The sequence below is a fragment of the Vicugna pacos genome, chromosome X, assembly GCF_048564905.1.
Source record: "Vicugna pacos chromosome X, VicPac4, whole genome shotgun sequence".
Lineage (NCBI taxonomy): Eukaryota > Metazoa > Chordata > Mammalia > Artiodactyla > Camelidae > Vicugna > Vicugna pacos.
The window spans coordinates 86,734,035-86,755,373 of NC_133023.1; the positions used below are offsets into that span (position 1 = coordinate 86,734,035).

General features: G+C 42.8%; 1 protein-coding gene across 1 annotated transcript in view; it reads right to left on the reverse strand.

The window, feature by feature from the left end:
• Positions 1-21,339, reverse strand: part of TENM1 (teneurin transmembrane protein 1) — a 706,272-nt gene that overhangs the window by 17,794 nt on the left and 667,139 nt on the right. Inside the window, exons 29-30 of the mRNA XM_072956695.1 lie at positions 10,753-10,925; positions 9,434-9,669 (exon numbers count right to left, since the gene is read on the reverse strand). Coding sequence (XP_072812796.1) covers positions 9,434-9,669; positions 10,753-10,925 — 409 coding nt within the window. The remainder of the gene's footprint in view (positions 1-9,433; positions 9,670-10,752; positions 10,926-21,339) is intronic.

Consider the following 21,339-nt stretch of genomic DNA (forward strand, 5'->3'; position numbering starts at 1 on the left):
CCAAAGAGGCATATTTTGAGGTGACAAATTTTTTCCCTTTCAAATAAAAAAGGAGAGGCTTTGAGAAGTGTAAATAGCAGTGGCCCTGGAGTCAAGAGACATTGAATTAGCTGCTTGTCTCTGCACCAGTCATTTCTTCTACCCAGGGCCTTAGTTTTCTTATCTGTGAAATGGGAGTGATATTTACCACTCTACAACACAGACTTGTGCTAAAAATTAAATGAGATTACATATACAGTTACTCGGTGATGTGTAAAAATAATATTAGTAATTGTCATTACTTTTCTTATTTTAGTTAGGCTTTTGAATAGGTCCGTGTGTCAGATTCTAAGGTGACTGCAGCTTGGCATATTAGATTTATATCTGTAGGAATTGTCAATATGATCCTGAGCAGAATGTTAAATACCTGGTTAATGAGGTAGAGGAAAAAACCAACAGTAAGGCTTGACTACGGTAATCATAGTCGGACTAAACCAATTCACTAGCTATTTAACTTAACTTCATGTTCATTTTTTTTTTTTTGGTCAAGGATTCCTTTAAATAACTGAAAGTTGTACACTGAGTTCCCAGAAAAATGAACATAAGCACATAAATGAACATTTTAAATAAAATCTCAAGTGAGTTCTGAAACCAAAACATGAAACCTTTGGGGCTGCTGAGTCAAATTTCAAAATTTTAGCTCAGAAAATTAAAAAAAAATTTTTTTTGGTCCATTTATTTCCCACTTTTAAAAATGTTTATTTATTTATTCTGCTAACTTTTTTTTGGAGAAGGAGGTAATTAGGCTTTTTTTAAATGGAGGTACTAGGGATTGAAACCAGGACCTCGTGCATGCTAAGCATGCACTCTACCACTGGGCTATACCTTCCTCCCAAGAAAGAAGTTTTTACATTTTTTTCTTAAAAATTTTTTTCTGTTATTTAAAAAAAATGATATAACTGATGTATAACATTATATTAGTTTCAGGTGTACAACATGATTTGATATTTGTATCAAAAATACAAATACCGTATGTTGCAAAATAATCACCACAATAAATCTAGTTAACATCCATCACCACATGTAGTTACAATATTTTTTCTTATGATGAGAACATTGAAGATCTATTCTCTTAGCAACTGTTAGATATACAATACAGTATTATTAACTATAGTCACCATGTAGTACATTACATCCCCAGAACTTATTCATCTTATAATTGGAAGTTTGTACCTTTTGAACCCCTTCACCTATTTCACCCACCCTTTACTTCCTGCTTCTGGCAACCACCAATCTGTTCTCTGTATCTATGAGCTTTTTTTTTTTTTTGGATTCCACATCTAAATGAGATCCAGAATTTTCAATCTTTGTGGCCTGGATGACTACAAAGCCAACATTCTCAGTCTTCCTTTGCTCAGTAATCTTGTGCACTCTGCTTTTTAAAATAACCTCCTCAACTACTCCTCCACCCCCATTATAAAAGTGATATTTTTTCATTGCAGAAAAATTGGAAAATATAGAAGTATACAAAGAAAATAATTACCTGTATTCCCATCCTCCAATGTGAACCACTGCTAATACTTTGCAGCATTTCATTTCATTTATCCTACATTTTTTTGCATAATCTATGTCCATACACTTAAAGAATACCACTAAGACTGTACTTAAAGTTTTATGTCCTACTTTTTCAGCTAATGTTTTATCTTGAGCATCCCTCATGTTATTAAATATTCTTAAAGTGTGGATTTTAATGGTTACATAATGTCTTCTACATGATAAATATGTCTTTTCTCCTATTGTTGGAAATTAACATTTTTGTTTTCCATTTTTCTTTTATCTTTCATATTTTGTTGAACATTTTTGTAAATAAATATTACTTTAATACACAACCCAATAAGTGAAATTACTGGGTCAAATGATAAGAATATGATAAGGACTCCTGATGCAACTTGAAGTATTTATAGGGCAGAAAGGTTGTACAGATTTCTGCTCTCATTAACTAGTAGTGAGAGAGTCCATCTCATTCCATCCTTACCAGCATTGTCACTGTTAGTAAGCTTTTCCCAATATGAGAGTGGGGAAAAAGGTATGTTACTGTGGTTTAAATTTGCATTTATTTGGTTACAAATGAGGTTGAACTCTTTTAAACGTCTACTGGCCACATGTCTGTCCTCTCTGAATTGTCTGCTCAGGAAGTTTGTCCATTTTTCTATTGGAGTGGAGCACTTTGCTTTTTTTCCAATCTATTTCGGTTTCAGTTCCTTCATCAGCCAGCTAGGGCCAATGATATTTGCCCTTAATTTTGAGCTTCTGCAAAAAAAGGACAGCAAATGTTCCATGCCATGAATTCCAGAAGACTAGTGATTAGATACTCAAATTATTTGGGAGGGTCTTGTTAGTTTCAGGGGTAGGTTTCATTCAGGAAATAAAGCAACAGATTGGGAAGCATGGCTCTTCAACCATCTGTAGCCAACGTGTGCCGTGTTATAGTGCATAAATAAACAGTAACCTGCTGTTATCACCTAACCGGTGATAGAGAAGCACATATTTCCTGTCTTTTGATACGCAGGGCTTGGAACCTTATGCGAACCAGGTGTTCCTTCTTCAACTACCTTTCCTGTGGTTTTATAGCCACATATCTCTAACTGTAATACTGTTCATTTACAATAGCTGTAAAATATCCATGTACTCCCAGAGACGGTTGTAACTGTTACAATTTATGTTATAATGATAGTTAAAGAGCCAAAGTAACAAAGTGATTTTCAGTTCAACTAAATTTGTGGCTTTATTTGTCTGATAGATTAAGTTTACTACTCAAGAACACATTTCTTAATAAAGTCATTACAGCTCCACAAGCAGGGACCACTGTTAAAAATCCACTACAAAGCAAGCAGAGGAAAACTCTGCTTAATGTTCTTTCTCTGCCTGTCAAGACTTCTGCAACCATGCTTCTCTGTTTCTGGATAATGCGCTCTGATATTCAGATGTAGCTGAAATGCTAGATTCAAAGTCAGGTTTAGAAGGTAATGTAAAATTTGGCTAAGAGCTGAAAGGGGATGAAGGAACTAAAGATGCTGCAGGCCCCCACCCCCAAGTCTGCTGTGGAACCCACAGTGAGAAGGCTGGAGGAAAGAGTGCTTTTCTAGGTGAGCTCCCTCGCGCTCCTTCTTGAGTGCTTATGTGCCTCCAGCCTCTACAGCAGGAAGCAGAAATAGGCTGACTGCCTCTGACTGCTGGGGTCACGAGCAAGGTTGGGAAAGCAACACATTCATACAAGCTCTTGTTTGCCTGAAAGACAATAATAGCCCTTGACCTTAGTGTCGGCCATCAATCCTTATTTCTGCTCTTCCTTCAAACAATCTCTACCGATCCTTGCCCTGGGAAAGAGAGGGGCAAAGAAAGAGCTGACATTTGAGAACAGCCCCAAGTTAAAAAGGGTCTCTCTGGACAGGCTGCACATTGAACAAGACCTTTGAGTTTGGCAACTGATGAACTGTATGTTGGGGTAAGAAAGCTTGGATTGGTAATTTTTTAGTAGGGGAAGAAGTATCTATGCTTTAATTTATCCTTTGGCTTTCCTTACACTTTTTTTTTTTCCAGCTTTGCTGAAGAGAAGTCAGGAGAAGGGCTTGCTTTTTGCTCACACTTGGACCAGAAAGGAAAGAGGGAAGGGTACACCCTGGGGAGCAATGGGTTGTGTTGCCAGCAGAAATTAGAGTGCCTGTGAAGGGTGGGTGCAGGCAGAAGCTCCAAAGAAAAGTGTCCTCTACCTCCTCTCACAGCCTTTTCTTGCTCTCTCCTAGGAGTTTGTGTTTTAATTGCTTCAGAGAAAGTCCTTTCAACCCCTCCAATTTGATTCATTCAATTAGTAGGATAAAGATATATTAAAGAATATGAAAATGAATATATATATATGACTGGGACATTATGCTGTACACCAGAAATTCACATATCATAATTGACAGTACTTCAATTAAAAAAAAAGATATATTAGGTTAATCTAGAGGCAACTGCTGATATTTGAGTGTTTTTGGCCTACAAAAAAGGCAGTTTGCTAAGGTTCAACCCTACACACACACACACACACACACACACACACACACACACACACACACACACACAATGTGATAAACTCTAAGCTGTGATCATGACAGTTGATTTTCTTTTAGAAGAAAGGAGAAGGAGAAGGCTGAAATTTCAAGGATGCTAGTCTAGCATCTCAACTCACAATGCAACTGAGGTACCCGTTTAATTTTTGCTGAATAAGCTGAAAGGGGAATAAGTGAGATGGGCCAAATAACCACATCACAGTTTGGGAGATGCACTGCGTTTAATTTCCATGAAGTTGGTAGAACGGATATAGAAGTCACCACTGGTTTTAAATTAGTATGTGCTACTCTACCCTCTCTGGTTTTAAGGTAATTAGTACTTGAATTTTAGAAATTGATCAATACAACTTTACAGATTTTATTTTTTTTACTGCTATTGCTATGCTGACAATCAGGTCCTATTTTTAGGCTGGCTTTTATTTCACAGAGTTGCTTACAAATGAACAGGGCATGTATTCAGTGTTAGCCTCAGCCTCCACTACTCGATTGGGAATTTCTTTTTACCTATTTTTTTCCTTTTTCCTCCCAAGACATTCTCTCTACTTTGCCAGCCCACAAAATCCTAGCACCAGAAGGAATCTTATGACATGGGCTATTGAACTAGACTGCCTGGGTTCAAATCCCGTGTCACCACTTACTAGCTGTGTGACCTCTCTGTACCGAGGTTTGTTTATCTGTAAAGTGAGAATGTTAATAAAAGAACCCATCTGATAAGGTGTTATGAATAGTAAACAAGTTACTATATTGCAATGAAGATATAAAATTTTAATGAATGTTAGTTGCTATAATTATGATTAATGGTAATACTATTACTACTAGTAGAGACTGCATAGTCCATATCCCTCATTTTAAGGGAGAAGTGGTGCAAAATTCTGGGCATGCCAGTTCTTCAAAATCTTACTCATTCCTCTCACCTGATTTTTGCCATACCATTTTAACTTGGACACTTTCTGCACTAAATTGATTTGCTCTTGTTTAAGTACTTTCCTGTTGGTGAATTCATCTGGGTAACCATACAATAGGCATTTAAAAATTTTAATACCAAATCCTTAATGCTTATATACATGTGAAATAGTGTGCAAAATAATACTTTCTGTCTAGTTATCTTAGTGAATTGACCCAAGATTAACAAATATAGTCGTTTCTATGATTTGAAGGCCCCAAGAATCCCCTGACCCCCAAAACCAACACTGGCCAGTGGCCTTGATGCCTGAAATCTCCTGTCTCCAGAAGACTCCTTAGGAGTAGATGCACTGTTACTTGGCACTGAGAACTACAGATACATTTTAAAAATAGATGAATCTATAGGCATGCAGGCTCCTTATCTAAATTTTCACAAAATGAATCCCTCCAGCAAACCCGGGTAGAAGGAAGTTAAAATAGTGTGAAGCAAATGCGTTTTCTGAGAAAGGAGGGAGATGCTGGAACTCTCTTGGCTGTCTCCCAAATTCCCCATCATTTGTCAGCCTGGGACCTTGTGTTTCACCTGGGCTGGTTTCCCCTTTCAGAGCTCAGCTCACGTACAGACAGTCACATGTTGCATTTCAAAACCAATCTACCCTGTTCTCAGTTATCTCTGAATGGAGAGAGAGAAAAAAATCAATTGTGAGGGTTTTTAGATTAGTCTTTGTTTCATTTTGCATGTAAACACATAATCATTTTTACTTGATTTTATGACTTTGGTTTGAAGTTCTAAGCTTCCTGGATTTTTTTTTTTTAATAAGGGAGGCTGCAATTCTGGAGTTTTGCTATAACCTTACATCTCAGTATGCAAAATCTTGTAAAGAGCTCTGGGATCCAATGCTGGAATAAGTCTCATATAACAGCATTATTATCCACGGACACAGCAAGGTGCAATCTGGATGTAGTTCTTCCGCCAGTTTGCTTTTGGTGACTGTCCAATTCTTTTACAACTGCCTCTATTGTTAGCTGCACTCTAATTTCTCTATTGTCCAGGGAAATGTATTTATGGGGACAGATTGATGTAGCAGATGAGAAGATACATGGACTGGATGGGAAAGTACTTTGCAAGGAAGATGATTCAAACACAACTCAGGTTGGGGTGGGAAATGGATTTTTAAAATAAATGAAATTTCAGGATGTTAATGTGATTTATTTCACTTAATGGAGCTGGAGCAGGATGGCCCAGAGGTAACAAATCCCTTGCCTGCTCAGGCTGGGCAGGATATCATGTTTCCTAGCAGTTTGTTTCCTCACCTTGAAGAGGACCCTGAGTTTGTATGAAAAAAAAAAAATCACTGATCAATCTTTGCAGAAAAGCAACTCTTGCTGCTTTATCTTCAAGAGAGGTCTATCATTCTCTGATTTTTTTTTTTCTTTCCACCTAGAAGGTATCGGGTGGATGAGATAGGTAGCTTTTGGGAACATCTGATGTCCATCATATTACCAAGTGAGCCTTTAAAAGAACCTGTCATTTTGTGCCTGAACAATTAGTGTTTTATGACCTGCTGCCCAAACATATTTTCAAATTACACTCACACCTTTGTGTGGTTTTTCAAAGAGGAGCCTTATTTCCCCCAGTACAACAGGGGCTTCTACGTCGTGTGACTATCTGAACCTGTTATTCTGTCTCCAGAGCTCTGGTACCCTCACCTGCCCTTGCTCTGGAATGGCAGCTCCACCAGGAGAAATGAATGGTTCAGTCCCAGGTCTTGAGGTACTTGAAGGCCTCAGAGAGGCTTATTCTTCACATGAAGGTTTACAAATGGGTCCCTACATATTCCACCCAGAAAGAGAAAGTTACATCTCCTGTGTCATCAGCTTGCACCTTGAAAGCCACCATAGGTGAAGGGGCACCATCTCTGAAATAATAAAGTCAGTAGGGAAAAAGAATTTGCTTGTCAAAATTGGATCCACACCTACCTTTGGGGAGAATATTCATTCCATTAAACTGGATATGCCTAATCTGGGGAAACCGAGGCAGCAATATAAACCAAAGTGCCTAAGGATGGGGAGAGTAGGTAAGAATTATCCAGTTAAACAGCCTCCCTCGTCTCGCCTCCTCCACACTTCGCCCACCTGGAGGCCAGCCAGTTGTCCTGCACTGCCCACACTTGCCAGTACATTAGAGTCGATTATTTGTCTCCTTTTGTCAGCATTGAAATGAGGAGCCAGGCTCTGCCAAGGTGGCTCCACTGAGCGGGGCAATGATTTATAGATTAATTATTTTAAGGAACAAGGCAGCACAGCATGATGTAGTGGAAAGAGTGCTGCGCTAGGCGAAGACCTGCATTTTCGTGCTGGCTCTGATCCTTAATAGCTGTTTGACTTTGGGCAAATCACTTAACCTCTCTGGGCCTTAGTCTCCTTATTTGTAAATTGGGAATAACAACAATTGATGGTTGTGATGATCAAATAAAACCCTGACTATGAAAGTATTTTGTTAACTGTTAAGGCACTAAACATACATAAAGAGTTGTTATTGTTGTTAGATTTCTAGGCACATGTACAGTAACACCACTTAGCCAATGAAGGGCTCCATTCGCCAGTGCCAGGACTTCAGGAAAGAACCTAGAAGTCACAGAGGAGAGGATTCTGAATTTGTTGCCCTTATAAGTGGTTGCATCAATTTGCTCTACTCTACCACAGGGTGGGAAATGGGTCAATTATAAATAGTATTAACTAAATAACACTTCACTCTACTCATGAACACTAAAGAGCCCCCAAATGTTTTTATGACCATTAGCTTCTCAATATTAAGAACAATTTGGGATATGAGGTATAAATTACAGTTTACAGTCTCTCTCCATTATCTGTGCATATGGAAGGGAGAAAATAGGGTGGGTCATCATAGAAAGTGGAGGATCCCAAAGTCACACAGCATAGGATGGGTTATCCTAAAGAATGAAAGGGTTATCACAAGGAATGGAAAATTCCAAGGGTTATACTAGGAATATGTTATCCCAAAGAATGGAAAATCCCAAAGACATGTAGTCTATGATATGGTTCATAAAGCTTTATTCAGGCTGCAAGCTGGGGGAAGTACTAAGAGACCATTTTTTGATATAATTTTCCTGGGTGAATCCATGAGGTGGATAAACCATATGTAGATAATTGTGACTTTGCTCTGGTATGATATCTTCATTTCACAGGTGAAGAAAATAAAGGCATTTCTTAAGCCAGTTGTAAAACTTTCCCATCTAGGGTTCTACCCAGGAGATCCTATTTCTAGAAGAACTCTGATAGAAACCCTCATTGCTCACACACAGAGAGGTCTGACTGTTTGGACTGGTTTCACCTCTCAGTTCAGTGGCATATCTAGTAAATATTCTGGTAGAGACTGCTCAACCGAATGAAAACAGAAAAATTGACTTGTGCAGGTAGACAACTTTAGTGGCTGCTACAAAAAACACCCACGGAAGTCTATGTCTTTGTGTCACGAACAGAACTGACTGGCAAGTGAGCGCTGGTGTAGATCACTCTGCCTGTACCAAGCCATGGGACTAGTCTGACTTCTCGCTGGAATTGGGTGGTGGTTTGGCATTGCATTTCCACAGCCTAGAGGCTACCATATATTTCCTGTGAGTGCAGAAAATGCAAGCATTCCAGGTGTCCCAGGAGTGATGCAAGTGCTCAAAGCAGCCCTGGCCTCGATTGTGAGGCCAGGCATTCCTCAGGCTGGTCGTTGCTCTGAGCTGATAGTGAATATTACTGTATTTGGAAGGTTGGTCACGTCATCCTAACATAGGTTCATGTTTAAGAAGGCTGCAGAAAGGCAATTCTGACTGAGAGATTTCTGGTTAACTGTGGCGAACTGGTCAGTTCCCATCTTTCACTTCCCATGGGCAGCTCTCTCTGGGTACTTGAGCCCAATCTGAGTACCCACCGGCCCTTAATATGTATATTCATGGTGATGATATCATTCACTGATTTCTCCTTTCATCTTGCCTTTGTCCAAATGTTGCCTTATGTCTCACACATCCTTCTCTGGGTGCCTGCCTGGTCTTCCCAAATAGAGTACCGATTAGCCTAAAGCAGGGATCTGGGGTAGCTTGGTGGACCTGATTACCATCTCCAGGCCACGTGAGGGAGTCTGGGGGGCCTCCCGACTAAACACATTTCTCGATCCAGACATTCTTGGTGCCTGAAATTGCTACTATTAGAGCACTTTAGCTGGCTAATGACAAAGAAAGCTCCTATTAGAATGTTCATTTAAGGATACTGAACCATTATCAGCCATTAGTGCCCTCTCTTGAATTAGTGTATCATATAAGCTAGTCAGTCACCTAGAAAAGCTGTGGAGAAATGGGACTTCCGATTAGGGAGGCTTGCAGTTCTCAAAAATAAAACACCAGTTCTACAGCGATTGTCAGGTCAAGACTTACCCTCAGCCTCCTTTCAAAAGCTGAAATGTTGCCTTTGTTCTGCTCCCTCCGCTGCCGCCACTCAATGAGGTTGGCGTTGTGCTCTCCGGGCAGTGAGATGTTACACTTGCCCAGGGTGGGGTTGACCGCCCCGGCCAGGATGTGGGGCTCTGAGCTGAGGCTGATCTCCATCCCGCTGGCAAAGGTGACTCGCAGGGAGCCGTCCGGACTCACCCGATAGGTACTTTGGGTATTTTCTGCAGACAGAGGAGCAAAGGAGGAAGAGGGGGAAGAAAGGGAAGCGCAGAAGCAGAGGAGAGACAAGTTTAGCTTTAGGGGGCAAGTTTGGGAAAGGATGAGCAGTGGGGCGCCGTGGGCCTAACTGCCTTCTGGGCTCGACCACCAGTCTGACAGCCCTGTGTGCTCTCTGTCCATTTGGGTCTTGTTATTTTCACAGCTGGGCTATCTTGTTTCTTGGATAAAAGACTCCTGTATTACACTGCAGGCTGTTTTTGTTTTGAAGCAAGTTCTCATTTGTAAACAATTCCCTCACAAACCCTCTCTCTGACTTGATGGATCGGCCTGCTCCCTTTGACATGCTGGGAGCTACAATGAGAAAAGTATGAAGTCAAACTCAGCATCCTCACCAACTTGGGGACACCAGCACAGCTGCTGGATCCCACAAAGTGATATACACTGACAAAGGTTGCCACTGATCCTTCTAGAGTAGATCTGAAGGTTGGAAAGTTCTGTGCCTGGCCCCACAGCCTGACAACAGAACAAGTCCTTAATGACCGGGAGGAGAGAAAACAATTTCTCTGTGTCTGCTTCCTTCAGAATCCATGACATTCCTTCCAAATCCATCTCCCTACCTCCTTTCCTTCTTTCTTTTCCTTCCATTCTCTCTTACCTTTCTCTCTCATTCATTCATTTCCCTTATATTCCTGCTCAGTGCGTATCCTCATTCATTCTTCCAATTCCCGCACGTCAGCATCATTCTAGAATGCTAATCTCAGATGGGGTGCAGACTTCATTTCTTTCATAATAAAACCCAATCAGAGCTTAAAGTGCTTCACAAACAGCTGGGTGTTGGGAATGACTTGATGGGAGAGCAGATTTGGCAGGGGTTTCACCTCATAACTCCCACAGAGATGTTGCTACATGAACTTTGTGGAAGGTGTGACTTTGTCTGGGGTTCAGCCTCCATAGCTAAACTGTAGGGAGAAGAAGCCATCTTCTCAGCCAGAAGTGAAGTCTATTTACTAATGGTGTGCAGAGGGTTGGCAGTAGAAGTTAAGAGAGGTGCTACTAGATTCAGGCAGAGTTGGACATTTCCTTACCTTGTTTTAAAATATATATGGTGCTAGTTGCCGTCAAATTGGTTGACATGAGGACGTTCTCGCGGTTAGAGGTATCTAGCTCCACTTTTGTCAGCTTCTCCAGGTCACTGTGGAAACTGCTAACCTCTCCAGTGGGAAATGTTGCATTGGTCAGATGTCCCTCCGGGTCGTACCTGAGGAATATAACCAATCCCAACTTGGAAGTCTCCCAGTGATAAGCAGGCCTTTGCAAAATAAAAATCACCTGGCAGCTAATATAGTTTAACTTTGAGTGATAACAAGCATTATTAACCTTGTTCAAGAAGAAGAAAAAGGTCAGAGAGATGATTAATCAAACAAAGGTATTTTTTGCCGCTTCTGAATTCTTGATGACTTCCTTGAGCTGTGCTGTTTTACAGGAAAAATATATCTGGTAATGAATCACCAGGGTGGAAAACTGATTTATGAATCATGTCCCGCTGTGTGCAATGTTGCAGGGAGGCCTCCGTGTGCAATTTGGGTCGATCCCATTAGATGCGATGGGCAACAAGAACCAGCAGAGGGTGCTGTTGGCAAACAAAAAGGAGGCACAAATTCCCCTACAACCCAAGCCTGAGAAGGCCAATAAATGAATTTTGCATTGTGATAGGAAAATTACATTTGCTGCTGTTTAAGTTGCCAAATTTGAAATGAATGAATCATTCTTCCAACAAAATGAACAAGCACAGAAGATAATGGAAACATGTTCATTAAAACATTCTGGAGCCTCCTGATCTCAGTGTCACTTAATTTTTTTATCTTTTTATAGTATAGTACATAATGTGTTGTAATTTGCCTATATGAGTAAGAGACAAAAAATAATTACCTGGGATAATAGGCAATAACCTATATCTAGAAATATAGCCTACTGAGTTTACTTTTTTAAAAAAATCAGAATTATTGGCAATCTTACTGTCCTCCAAATGGAAACTGCTTCCCTGAAGGCTTTTGATGTGGAGCTGTTCTTTTATTGCCAATAGAACCATGAAAAATAAACACTTCATTAAAACTAAAGACATGCACTTGGAAATCCACTACTGTTTTCTTTTCAAGTTGCAAATTACAAAATATTTAAGTACTTTTATTTGCTTTAAAAATGTTAAACAATTATATTCTTTTTACCCAAAGTGAGCAGGACACAGCCTGGACACAGTGGTGGAGTCTGGCCCTACTGTCTCCTCCCCACCAAATTATGCAAAATGGCCTAGTGATTCAGTGTTAAGCCACTAGGTTTTAAAAACTCAGCCTGGATAGGTGTTGAAATTTTAAAACTTAGACCAGCTGTTTGGTAGGCTTGGGAAAAGGGGCTCAACATTATTCTATAGGTCAAAACTGAACTTGAAGCTACACACCATGCCATATCAAGTTCAGGTCTGTGGGTACACGAGCGCGCACGCGCACATACCCTATCAGTTAACAGCCATGTATGCAAATAAAAATAATCAAATAGGTCATTTGACATCGGAGATATGCCAAGCCTTAGTTGTTTAATTGGATATACCCTTTGATTAAATGAATTCCAGTCAAAATGGTTATTGGCATGTTGGTACTATGCTAGTAAAGCCTCATTATCAAGGAAAGGCGGAAGGGTGCTGTTTGGGCCTGGGGTTAATGGCAAAACCCTCCCTCCTGCTCAGCCTATTTGCCCATGGCCTGCTCTGGGGCTCTGTGGCTGTAAGAAGCAGGCCTCTATGAGAAAGGGGCATGGAAGGGCTTGAAAGCCTCACAGAACCCTGACTTTGTCTGCCTGGCATTCCTTCCAGGAGAGGAAAATGATGTCCAGCTTTGACTCTCCCAGGGTACCAACCTGCTCTTCCCCGGAGGGCGGAGTTTCCAGGCCGCACAGACAAAGCTGCTGCAGGCTTCCCTCGTGTTGGAAACTGTGGCCCCACAGCCTGGACTAGGCTGGCCGTTCCTCTCTGTTTCACATCCATCCAGCAACTCTGCCTCATCACTTTCCCTTTCCTGATTTCTAAAGGGTTTCCTCAGCGCTTGGCGAGGCCACGCCTTATTATTCCTCCGGCAAATCTGACCTAAAATGCTATGCATGCAGGTTCCCAATGGGCTTTTCAGCTTGGGGCAGCTTCCTTCTTTCCCAGTCACACAGCCCCTTGTTTTGAAGCAAGATTTCATCAAACCATGATGGCAGTGGCTGTGCCCACTTCTCAGGGCAAGATGACAAGATCAGATGCCAACTGAACCATCCCTGAGCCGAGGTACAAGGCTCAAAAATCCCAACGAGCCTTAGCAATGGCCTGTGGTGTTATTACCCAGATAGATCTAGCTGGGAGGCTGCTGCCAGGTCCTCTTTGGGTGAGAGAGTCTGCAGTGTGGGGATAAGGTAGAATTTCCCATAGTCCTGCCCAGGCACTAGATGGCTAGAGAGTTATATTGCCCGATTTCCTTTCTGTGGCGGGATAAGCCTCTTGATTTGAAAGTGTGCATTTGCCTCTCATAAACAAAGCACTCTACCTTGAAGGTGTTATGCCAAGTGAATTAGACAAATACTGCATGATCTCACTTATATATCAGATCTGGAAAAAACCCAAATCAAAAAAACCCAAACACACCAAACTCATAGAAAAAGAGATCAGATTTGTGGTTAACCAGAGGTGGGGGTGGGTGGAGGAATGGGACAGAAATGGTCTAGAAGAAACTTCCAGTGATAAGATAAATCAGTACTGGGGATGGAATGGCATGACAGTAGTTAACACCGCTAAATGACAGATATGAAAGTTGCTAAGTTCCAGCCTCCAGACTGGAACATTTGTTGTTTAAGTCACCCAATCTGTGGTAAAACAAAAAAACAAAAAAACAGAAAAACAAAAAAAAAAAAAGAAAAAAGAAAAGAAAAGAAAAAAAAAGTTGCTAAGAAAGCAAATTCTAAAAGTCCTCAAGGAAAAAAATATTTTTCTTCTTTTTTTGGGTAACTACGTGAGATGATGGATGTTCACTAAACTTACTGTGGTCATCGTTTTGCAGTATATATAAGTCAAGTCATCATGCCGTATGCTTTAAACTTACATAGTGCTGTATGTCAATTGTATCTCAATAAAACTGAAGGGAAAAAACCAAAAAAACAAAGCACTCTAACAACCCCAACTCTGCTAGTCACAGTCAAAGCAATCGCATCCGGTGGTATCTGCAGTGCAGTGCCTCTCCCGTGCTCAGACATTTATATGGCCCTTGGTCAAAACCTACAGGCCCACCTCTCTTCTAGGGGGTCATTTCCAAAGGGAAAGCAACAGGCAGACCCCACAACTTTGGAAAGATTGCTCCAAAGTGGAAAAGAAATAATGGAAGCCTTTGATTTCCTATGGCTTGCTTGAGGTTTGTTCCCCCCCCCCCCATCACAGGGGACTGCATGTTTCCAGACTGAATGTCAAAGAAACAAGTTTAATCAAAATCTCTTATGCTGTGTGTTTCCCTTTGGTGTCTGCATCCTTTGGTGCAGAGAGCACAAGCCAATATGCTGCAACTGATCCCCTCAGGCCACAACAGGGTAGCAACTTCCTCATCCCCAGCCCCGCTCCCCTCCCCTCTCTCCACCCCAGTGGGGAGTAGCACTCGCTTAGCCAGGCCTGCAAATTCTGGTTGGTGAATTGTGTGATCAGGCACTGAGTGTTGCCTTCATGGTCATCAGCAGTGAGTTTGATAAGAGGAGATTTGCCATCACCTTGTCCCTTCCTGTCCTGATTTTACAGAGTTCCACTGTGTGTGTGTGCGTACACCCATGTTCCCACGGAGCAAAGGAAACATTTGTAAAGGAAATTCAGAATCCATTCTTGTCCTTGAGGGACATATAGTTTAGTTGGGGAGATGATATTTACACATTATTAAAAATATATTTCGTGTTATATTTTCTCGTAAGGGATAGCCAGCCCTTTCCCTTAGGGCAATTTAAGCCAGAGTTAAACCATGCAGAGTGAAAACGAAAAGCTCCGCCATCTTTGCTTTTAAGAATATTGAAGATTACAGAAGGAAAATTCATTACTTATTTTTTTAAAAGGAAATAGACCCTCTTTACCTTTCATGCCAGAAACCTGACCAAATACTAAGCATTCTTTAGGAAATACTGGATTCTCTTTCCTCACCAATAGCTTCATTTGGCTTCCTATGATCCAGCTCCAAACCCATGAGGCCCTTCTATCTTCACTTGTCCTTCGTTCGGGATGGGTCTTGTGCTAGGTACTGGGGATACAGTGCCGAATGAAATTCAAAGTCTAGTAGGGTAGATGAGAGATGCCCACAAATCACTCTGACACCAGAACATTGCCATACACTTCTGTAAATAAGGCACTGAAGCAGCCCAGAGGAGGCAGAAGTCATTTCCATTTGGGCTGAGCAGGAGACAAGAAGGAAGAGAAGACGTAGTATTTGAATCCTGGAAGGTAGCTGGAGCTCAATCCCTTGATAGGTAGAGATCAGGGTGGGGCGGGAGGCATTCCGAAGAGAGGCACCCAGGTGGGTGGGATGGCCATCGAGGGAAGCCGGTTGCTGGAGCGTAAGTTTCCTCTAAGTGGGGAGTGGGAGGTAAGGCTGGAGAGCCAAGTTGGAGGCAGAGCATGGGGAAACTGGGGTACCAGGCTCTGGAGGAAAGCATGCACTCACTAGACAAAGGAGAGGTGTAGGAAGCTCTTCAGGGGGAGAATGGTATGATTCAAGCAGTGCTTTGGAGGCAGTGAATCTTGGAAGGGGCGATATGTCGGGAGGCTAAAGCTTCAGTTCGTATAAGAGATGATGGTTACCTCTAGCTTTTATGAAGTGTATTGTGATTGCCTATCACTGGGACTAGTCTTCCTTGAGACGCAAACTCTCCCATCTTTAGACAGAGGGCACAGTGTCTCGTTTACTTCTGTATTCTCAGTGTCTGGCACAGAGCAGATTCTCAATGCATATGCTTGTTGAATGGGTGAAACAGGACCTGCCAGTGGAAGTGGAAAGGGAGGGGTGGATATGAGAGTCAGCGTGGTGAGAGGACAGAGCCATCCTCATGGTGGGGAAGCCAGGCTTAGATGACACGATGGTGTTGTGCAGTGCTCCTAATCTTCCCTACCAGGTTGTCAAAGCTTGTTCTGCCAGCAGCCTCTTCCTTCCGTTCACTCCCTGTCTCTATGGTAGTTCCTTCTCCCCAGCAGGATCCACGACAGTTCTATCTGCCCATTCTTGATCCCTATCAAGGGCATAAAATAAAGCACAATGGGAGGTGACTGAGCAAAGGTGTCGAGTCTGACTGGAGACCCGAAGGAACTGTTGGCAATTCCTTGTTCTTCTTGCTTAATTGAAATCCTCCGCCTGCCTGGAGGCAGGGGGCTGGACTGCATGGTGTTTTACTTCGCTCCTACTCTGGAAAGCACTGGAAATATTTTGATGTGTTCAGACTGACTGTTCATTGACATAAGCAGTTCTACATGGGACTCACATCCTCTGCCTAGGCAAATATCTCACCCAGAGACCTGGCTTGTTTACCTTGCCCCACCCCCACCCCCACCCCCAGCTAATCTTATTAGAGAGGACGGAGAACCTCTCGTTAGCCATCTTACATAAGACAGCCTTTATAAAACACCCTAGAAAGGCACTCAGAGCTATCATGAGGGCTTTTCCAAGTTGTCAGCGAATGGCGTTTTTTGAGGGTGGGGGCAGGGGTGGGGAATGTGCGAACAAAGTCCTGAGGCAGAGAGAATACAGAAAAGCAGGGATCGAGAGATCATGTAAATGCACAGGCCCCTTCCAGCGGAGGGCTTCCACAAAGGTCAAGGGCCTGAGGAACTGTCAGCTCAGCCTGCACCGGCAGCAGTGACAACACTGACACTTTGGCCTCAGTCTGGGACCTTTTCAGTTGAGTGTAGGAGAAGCCTTTGCCAGGGAAATGCTTGGGAAACAAGCAAGGGCACCCTGGCTCTTCTTGCAGCCTGCGGGGCAAAGAAGGCTGGCCTGCTGTGTGGGTTGCCGGCCCCTCCCTCGGACCTCAACCGGGGCAGGGTCATGGCAATTAGGAGCCCGCCAGCTCCTCGGGCCAGAACTCCTGCCTCGGTCCGCCAGTATTCCTGCCTTGACAGTCACCTCCTGGTCAGCTTTTCCCCTGACACTCAGGACACTTAGGGGCAGTCAAGCATCAAGTATTAATACTTGGGGAGTGCAATTTTGATTGTGGTCCAAGTCAAACGGAATTATGAAAATCAATGAACTATTTAAACAACATCACACTACACAAGACAAGCCCACATACCACCACTGAACAAGATGCATTTTAAAATCTCATCTGGATTGTGCACACTGTTCAGGGTCACCTGTGTCATTTCTCCTCTCCGTCGCTGGGGATGATCACAAGTTGAATGGATTACTGGCTTAGCTACCTCTACGCAGCTGCCTCCATCCTGCCAAGTTTGGCTTTTGTTTCTCTTTTTCCATTGCTCATCTCAGAACAGAAATTTGATGTCCACCTTAGCAAATGATTTGTCCTCTCGGGCAACAGAAAGCAGCCTCCCTGTCACCTCAGAGCAATGCTTGAATTCCTCTAGGAGGGCCTGGTAACAGTGGCCCAGCCACCTTCTCCTGAGCCCAGCACGGCTCTCACCCTGCCTGAAAGAAAAGGTCCCAGTCTGTGTTCCCCAGCTTCAGAAGAACAAGGGAAAACTGGACAGAGTGCTCAGAAGTGGCTAACGTGTCAGAAAATATGAGTGAAAGAAGTCAGAGCTGGTACAGAGAAGACTGTGGCGAGAATGAGTTCTGTTTTGAAGGTGGGGGAACTGCTCATTCCTCTGTGACCAGGCCAGAAGGGACAGGGGCAGTGTCCCGCTGGGGACAGAATGCACGGATTCAGGAGGAAGAGGAACCTTCTCTTCCCCATACACGCTAATTAGCCAGGAGGGCTTCAGCAGAATTCCGGCGGCAGCTGAGAAGGCGGGAGAAGGAAGAAATGGATTCTCGGCCTCCCTTTCTGTTCCCTGGCTCTGCCATACCCTTCCTGTCCTGTGCTGCAGGGAAATCTCCCAGCTCCCTGGACTTCCCATGGTCGCTGTTACAGCGCCCCCACTCTTGCAATTCCTCTTCCTTTTCCTGGAAGGCAATTGGATAGTAGTGGAAAGAGGGCTAGAAGCTCAAAGACCCAGCCAACTAGCAATGCGAATGGGCAAGTTACTTGCCTACTCTGGGCCTCACTTTCCTCATTTGTAAGATAACCTCTAATGTCTCTTTGTGGACATCAGATTTCATATGAATGCCTATGCTTCCCTTCTCTTGATGCCTCCAGACTGGTTACCCAACAACAATGGTGTAAGTTGCTACCTTTTCACTTGCTGCCAGCCAAGTCCTGGTAACAGGCTGAGGCTCCACTCACTGTAAGTATCCTGCTAGCCACGTGGTGCCTGTATCACTGTGCGCTGTGGAAGCCGGGCTCAAACTCTATCTGACAACATTCTCTTCTCTATCTGGCATTGTCAGTTTTGTCCTCTGTTTCGGATCATTTTCATCAGCATACAAAGATACTGTTGTTACTTCTCTCATTTTAAAAACATCCCTCTGTTGACTCTGTTCCCCCTTTGCTCCTCGTTACAGCAAGGTGCTTCAGAAGAGTTCTTTACTCCCTGTCTCCAAACTCTCTCCTCCCAGTCACCCTCTTTTTACTATCATTATTACTATTATTATTCAAACATAATTAACCTACGATAAAAGTCACCATTTAAAAGCACACAAGACACAATTCAGTGGCTTTCAGTACATTCAAAATGAGTGCCACTATCAGCACCATTTCCAGAACATTTCCATCACTCCCCAAATGGGCCCCATATTCATCAGCAGTCACTTCCCATTCACTCCTCGCCCTAGTTCTTGGCAACCTCTAATCTGCTTCGTCTCTATGGATTTGCCCTTTCTGGACATTTTATATAAATATATATAACATTTGTCCTTTTGTGTCTGGCTTCTTTCAGTTAGCACAATGTTTCTGAGGTTCACCCAGGCTGTGGCATGTAACAGAACTTCATTCCTTTTTATGGCTGAATAACATTACAGGGTATGGCTATACCGCATTCTGTTTGGCCATTCATGACTTGATGGACACGGTTCTTTACACTTCTTAGCTATTATGAATCGTGCTTCTATGAACACGTGTGTGTCCATTCTCTCTTAAACCTGCTCTGCTAAAGCTCTGTCCCCAAGTGTGCCACAGCACCTGCTCTTGTCAAGGTAAACAGTGCTAGATGGAATGGTCACTTCTCAGTCCTTAGCTCACTTGACTTATCAGGAGTATTTGACACTGCTGATCACGCCTTCCTCCTTGAATCACCTGTCTGACTTTGCTTCCAAGATATCCCACTCTTATGGTTTTCTTCCTGCTTCACTGGAATTTCTTTCTCAGTTTCTTCTGCAGGTTCCTCTCCATATCCTCAACTCTAAACGTTGGAGTGCTCCAGGTTCTGTCATCAGATTGCCTTTCTTCCTTGTCTACATTCACTTTTTCATGAAGATCTCATGGCTTTAAGTTTAATCAAAACACTGGTGGATGCCAACTTTGGATCTCCAAATTTCAAATCCCCAACCTCTCCCCTCGATTCTAAACTCATATATCCAATTGCCTACTGGATATTTTACCTTGGATGTCCACACTGATCACATCCAACACCGAGCTCCCACCCAGTATAATGTACTCCTTGCACAGTCTTCCCCAACCTGATAAATGGAAAGCCCAACACCCATTGCTCAGGCCAAAAACTCAGAACTTAGAATTTCTGACTCTTTTTTTTCTCACACCCCACATCCCATCTGTCAGGTAGTCCTGACAGACCTATTGTCAAAATATGTTTCGGATACGACCACTTCTTACTGCCCTCACTCCCTGGTCCAAGTAGCATTTTGCCTGGATTATCGCAATAGCCTCTCCCCCACATCAGGTTCCTCTGCTTCCACCAGTCTGTTTTCAAGAAGGAGAGATTCTTTTAACGTGTAAGTCAGATTCTGCCACTCCTTTACTCAAAGTTCTTCAGTGCCTCCACTTTTTACTCAGAGTAAGAGTCCTTATGGAGGACTGCAAGGCCCACATGAAGCAGCCCTGGCCACTTGACTGATTGATTTCTTCTCCCCACCACTCTTGCTTGCTCCACTCTAGTCACAGTGGCTGCCTTACTAGTCCTTGAGCACATCAGGTTTGTTCCTGCTGCAGGGCCTTTGCGCTTGCTGTTCATGCTGCTTGGAATGTTTTCCCCCTGTATCCCCCAGATACCCATATGGTTCACTCCCTCACCTCCTATAGGCATTTACTCAAAACTCACCTTCTTAGTGAGGCATTTCCTGATTCGTCAGCCTGAAATAAAACTCCCTTCTGCTCCACAACCTTCATCCCCTCACCCTGCTTTCTCTTCTCCACAGAACTTATCACCATGGGAAGTTCTCCTCCAGGACAGTAAGTGCTACAAAGGTAGGGATTTATATCTGTCTTGTTCGTGGCTGTATCCCCAGCACCAGAACACTGCCTGGCATACAGTAGGTGCTTAGCAAACATTTGTTAAATAAATAAATCAATTCGTATTTGGTTGAACTGGTTACTTTGTGTTTTTTTTTCTTCTGTAGCTTCATTGAGGTATAATTGACAAATAAAATGGCATATATTTGAAGTGTACAATGTGATGATTTGGTAAAGAAATAAATGGTTGAACTGGCTGTTTTGAAATGAGTTCATAATTCAGCCAGTTCTTATTGCTTGACTGAATTCAACCATCAGCTTTCAAAATAGCTGTTTGTCTAATTTCAGCTGCAGTGTGAGCTTGCATGAATTTTTACAAAAAGATATTCTCATGAGAACTTTTATCTTTCCTAAGGGTAGTGTATTTCAAAATGCGGGCTCTTGAGTTAGACTTTTGGAGTTTGAATCTTAGACGTCTGTGTGCATCAGGACAAGTTAACCATTCTGTGCCTCAGTTTCCTCATCCATAAAATAGGCATACTAGGAGCACCAAATCTCATGTTGTTATTTTGGGGAGCAAACAAAACGATTTCTGTAAATCACCTAGCCCAGTACCTGGGCATAATAAAGCATCAGTGAACGCTAGCTTTTCTTACTCTCATTAAGATGTAAGCGAAATTTTTCAAAACATAGAGGAAGACCAGCAACAGAAACAACTGAACACATTTTTCTAAGTGAAACGAAAATAGCTGTCCAGCTCTTTTGTATAAGTGGCATTTCTTTGGGAAATGATCCAAAACTTGAAGGCCGATTGCTTTGTCCCTTTCCTCAGGAGGCTTCTGCGGGACTGCACATACCCTCTTCATATTCCCTGCATCCTCACGGAAGAGTTGCACTTGGAACTCCTTGTATTTAATATCTTCGCGTCTCTCGTTTCTCAACTTTAATGCCATCTAGGGCTCTGGGTTCAGTTCCATGGGGTTTACTTCACTCGGTAAACTGGTTAATTCAGGTACATTTTTAACTCAGCAATTCCCTTTGTGGGGAAGATGCCTGCCGAGTGCTCGCCAACTAGCTTTCTAAATGGGTGGACTTGCAAACAACGTTGTCCGGCCTTAAAGGGCAAGGATAGTGGTCAGGACAACTGCCAGTGGCTTGCCATCAGACAC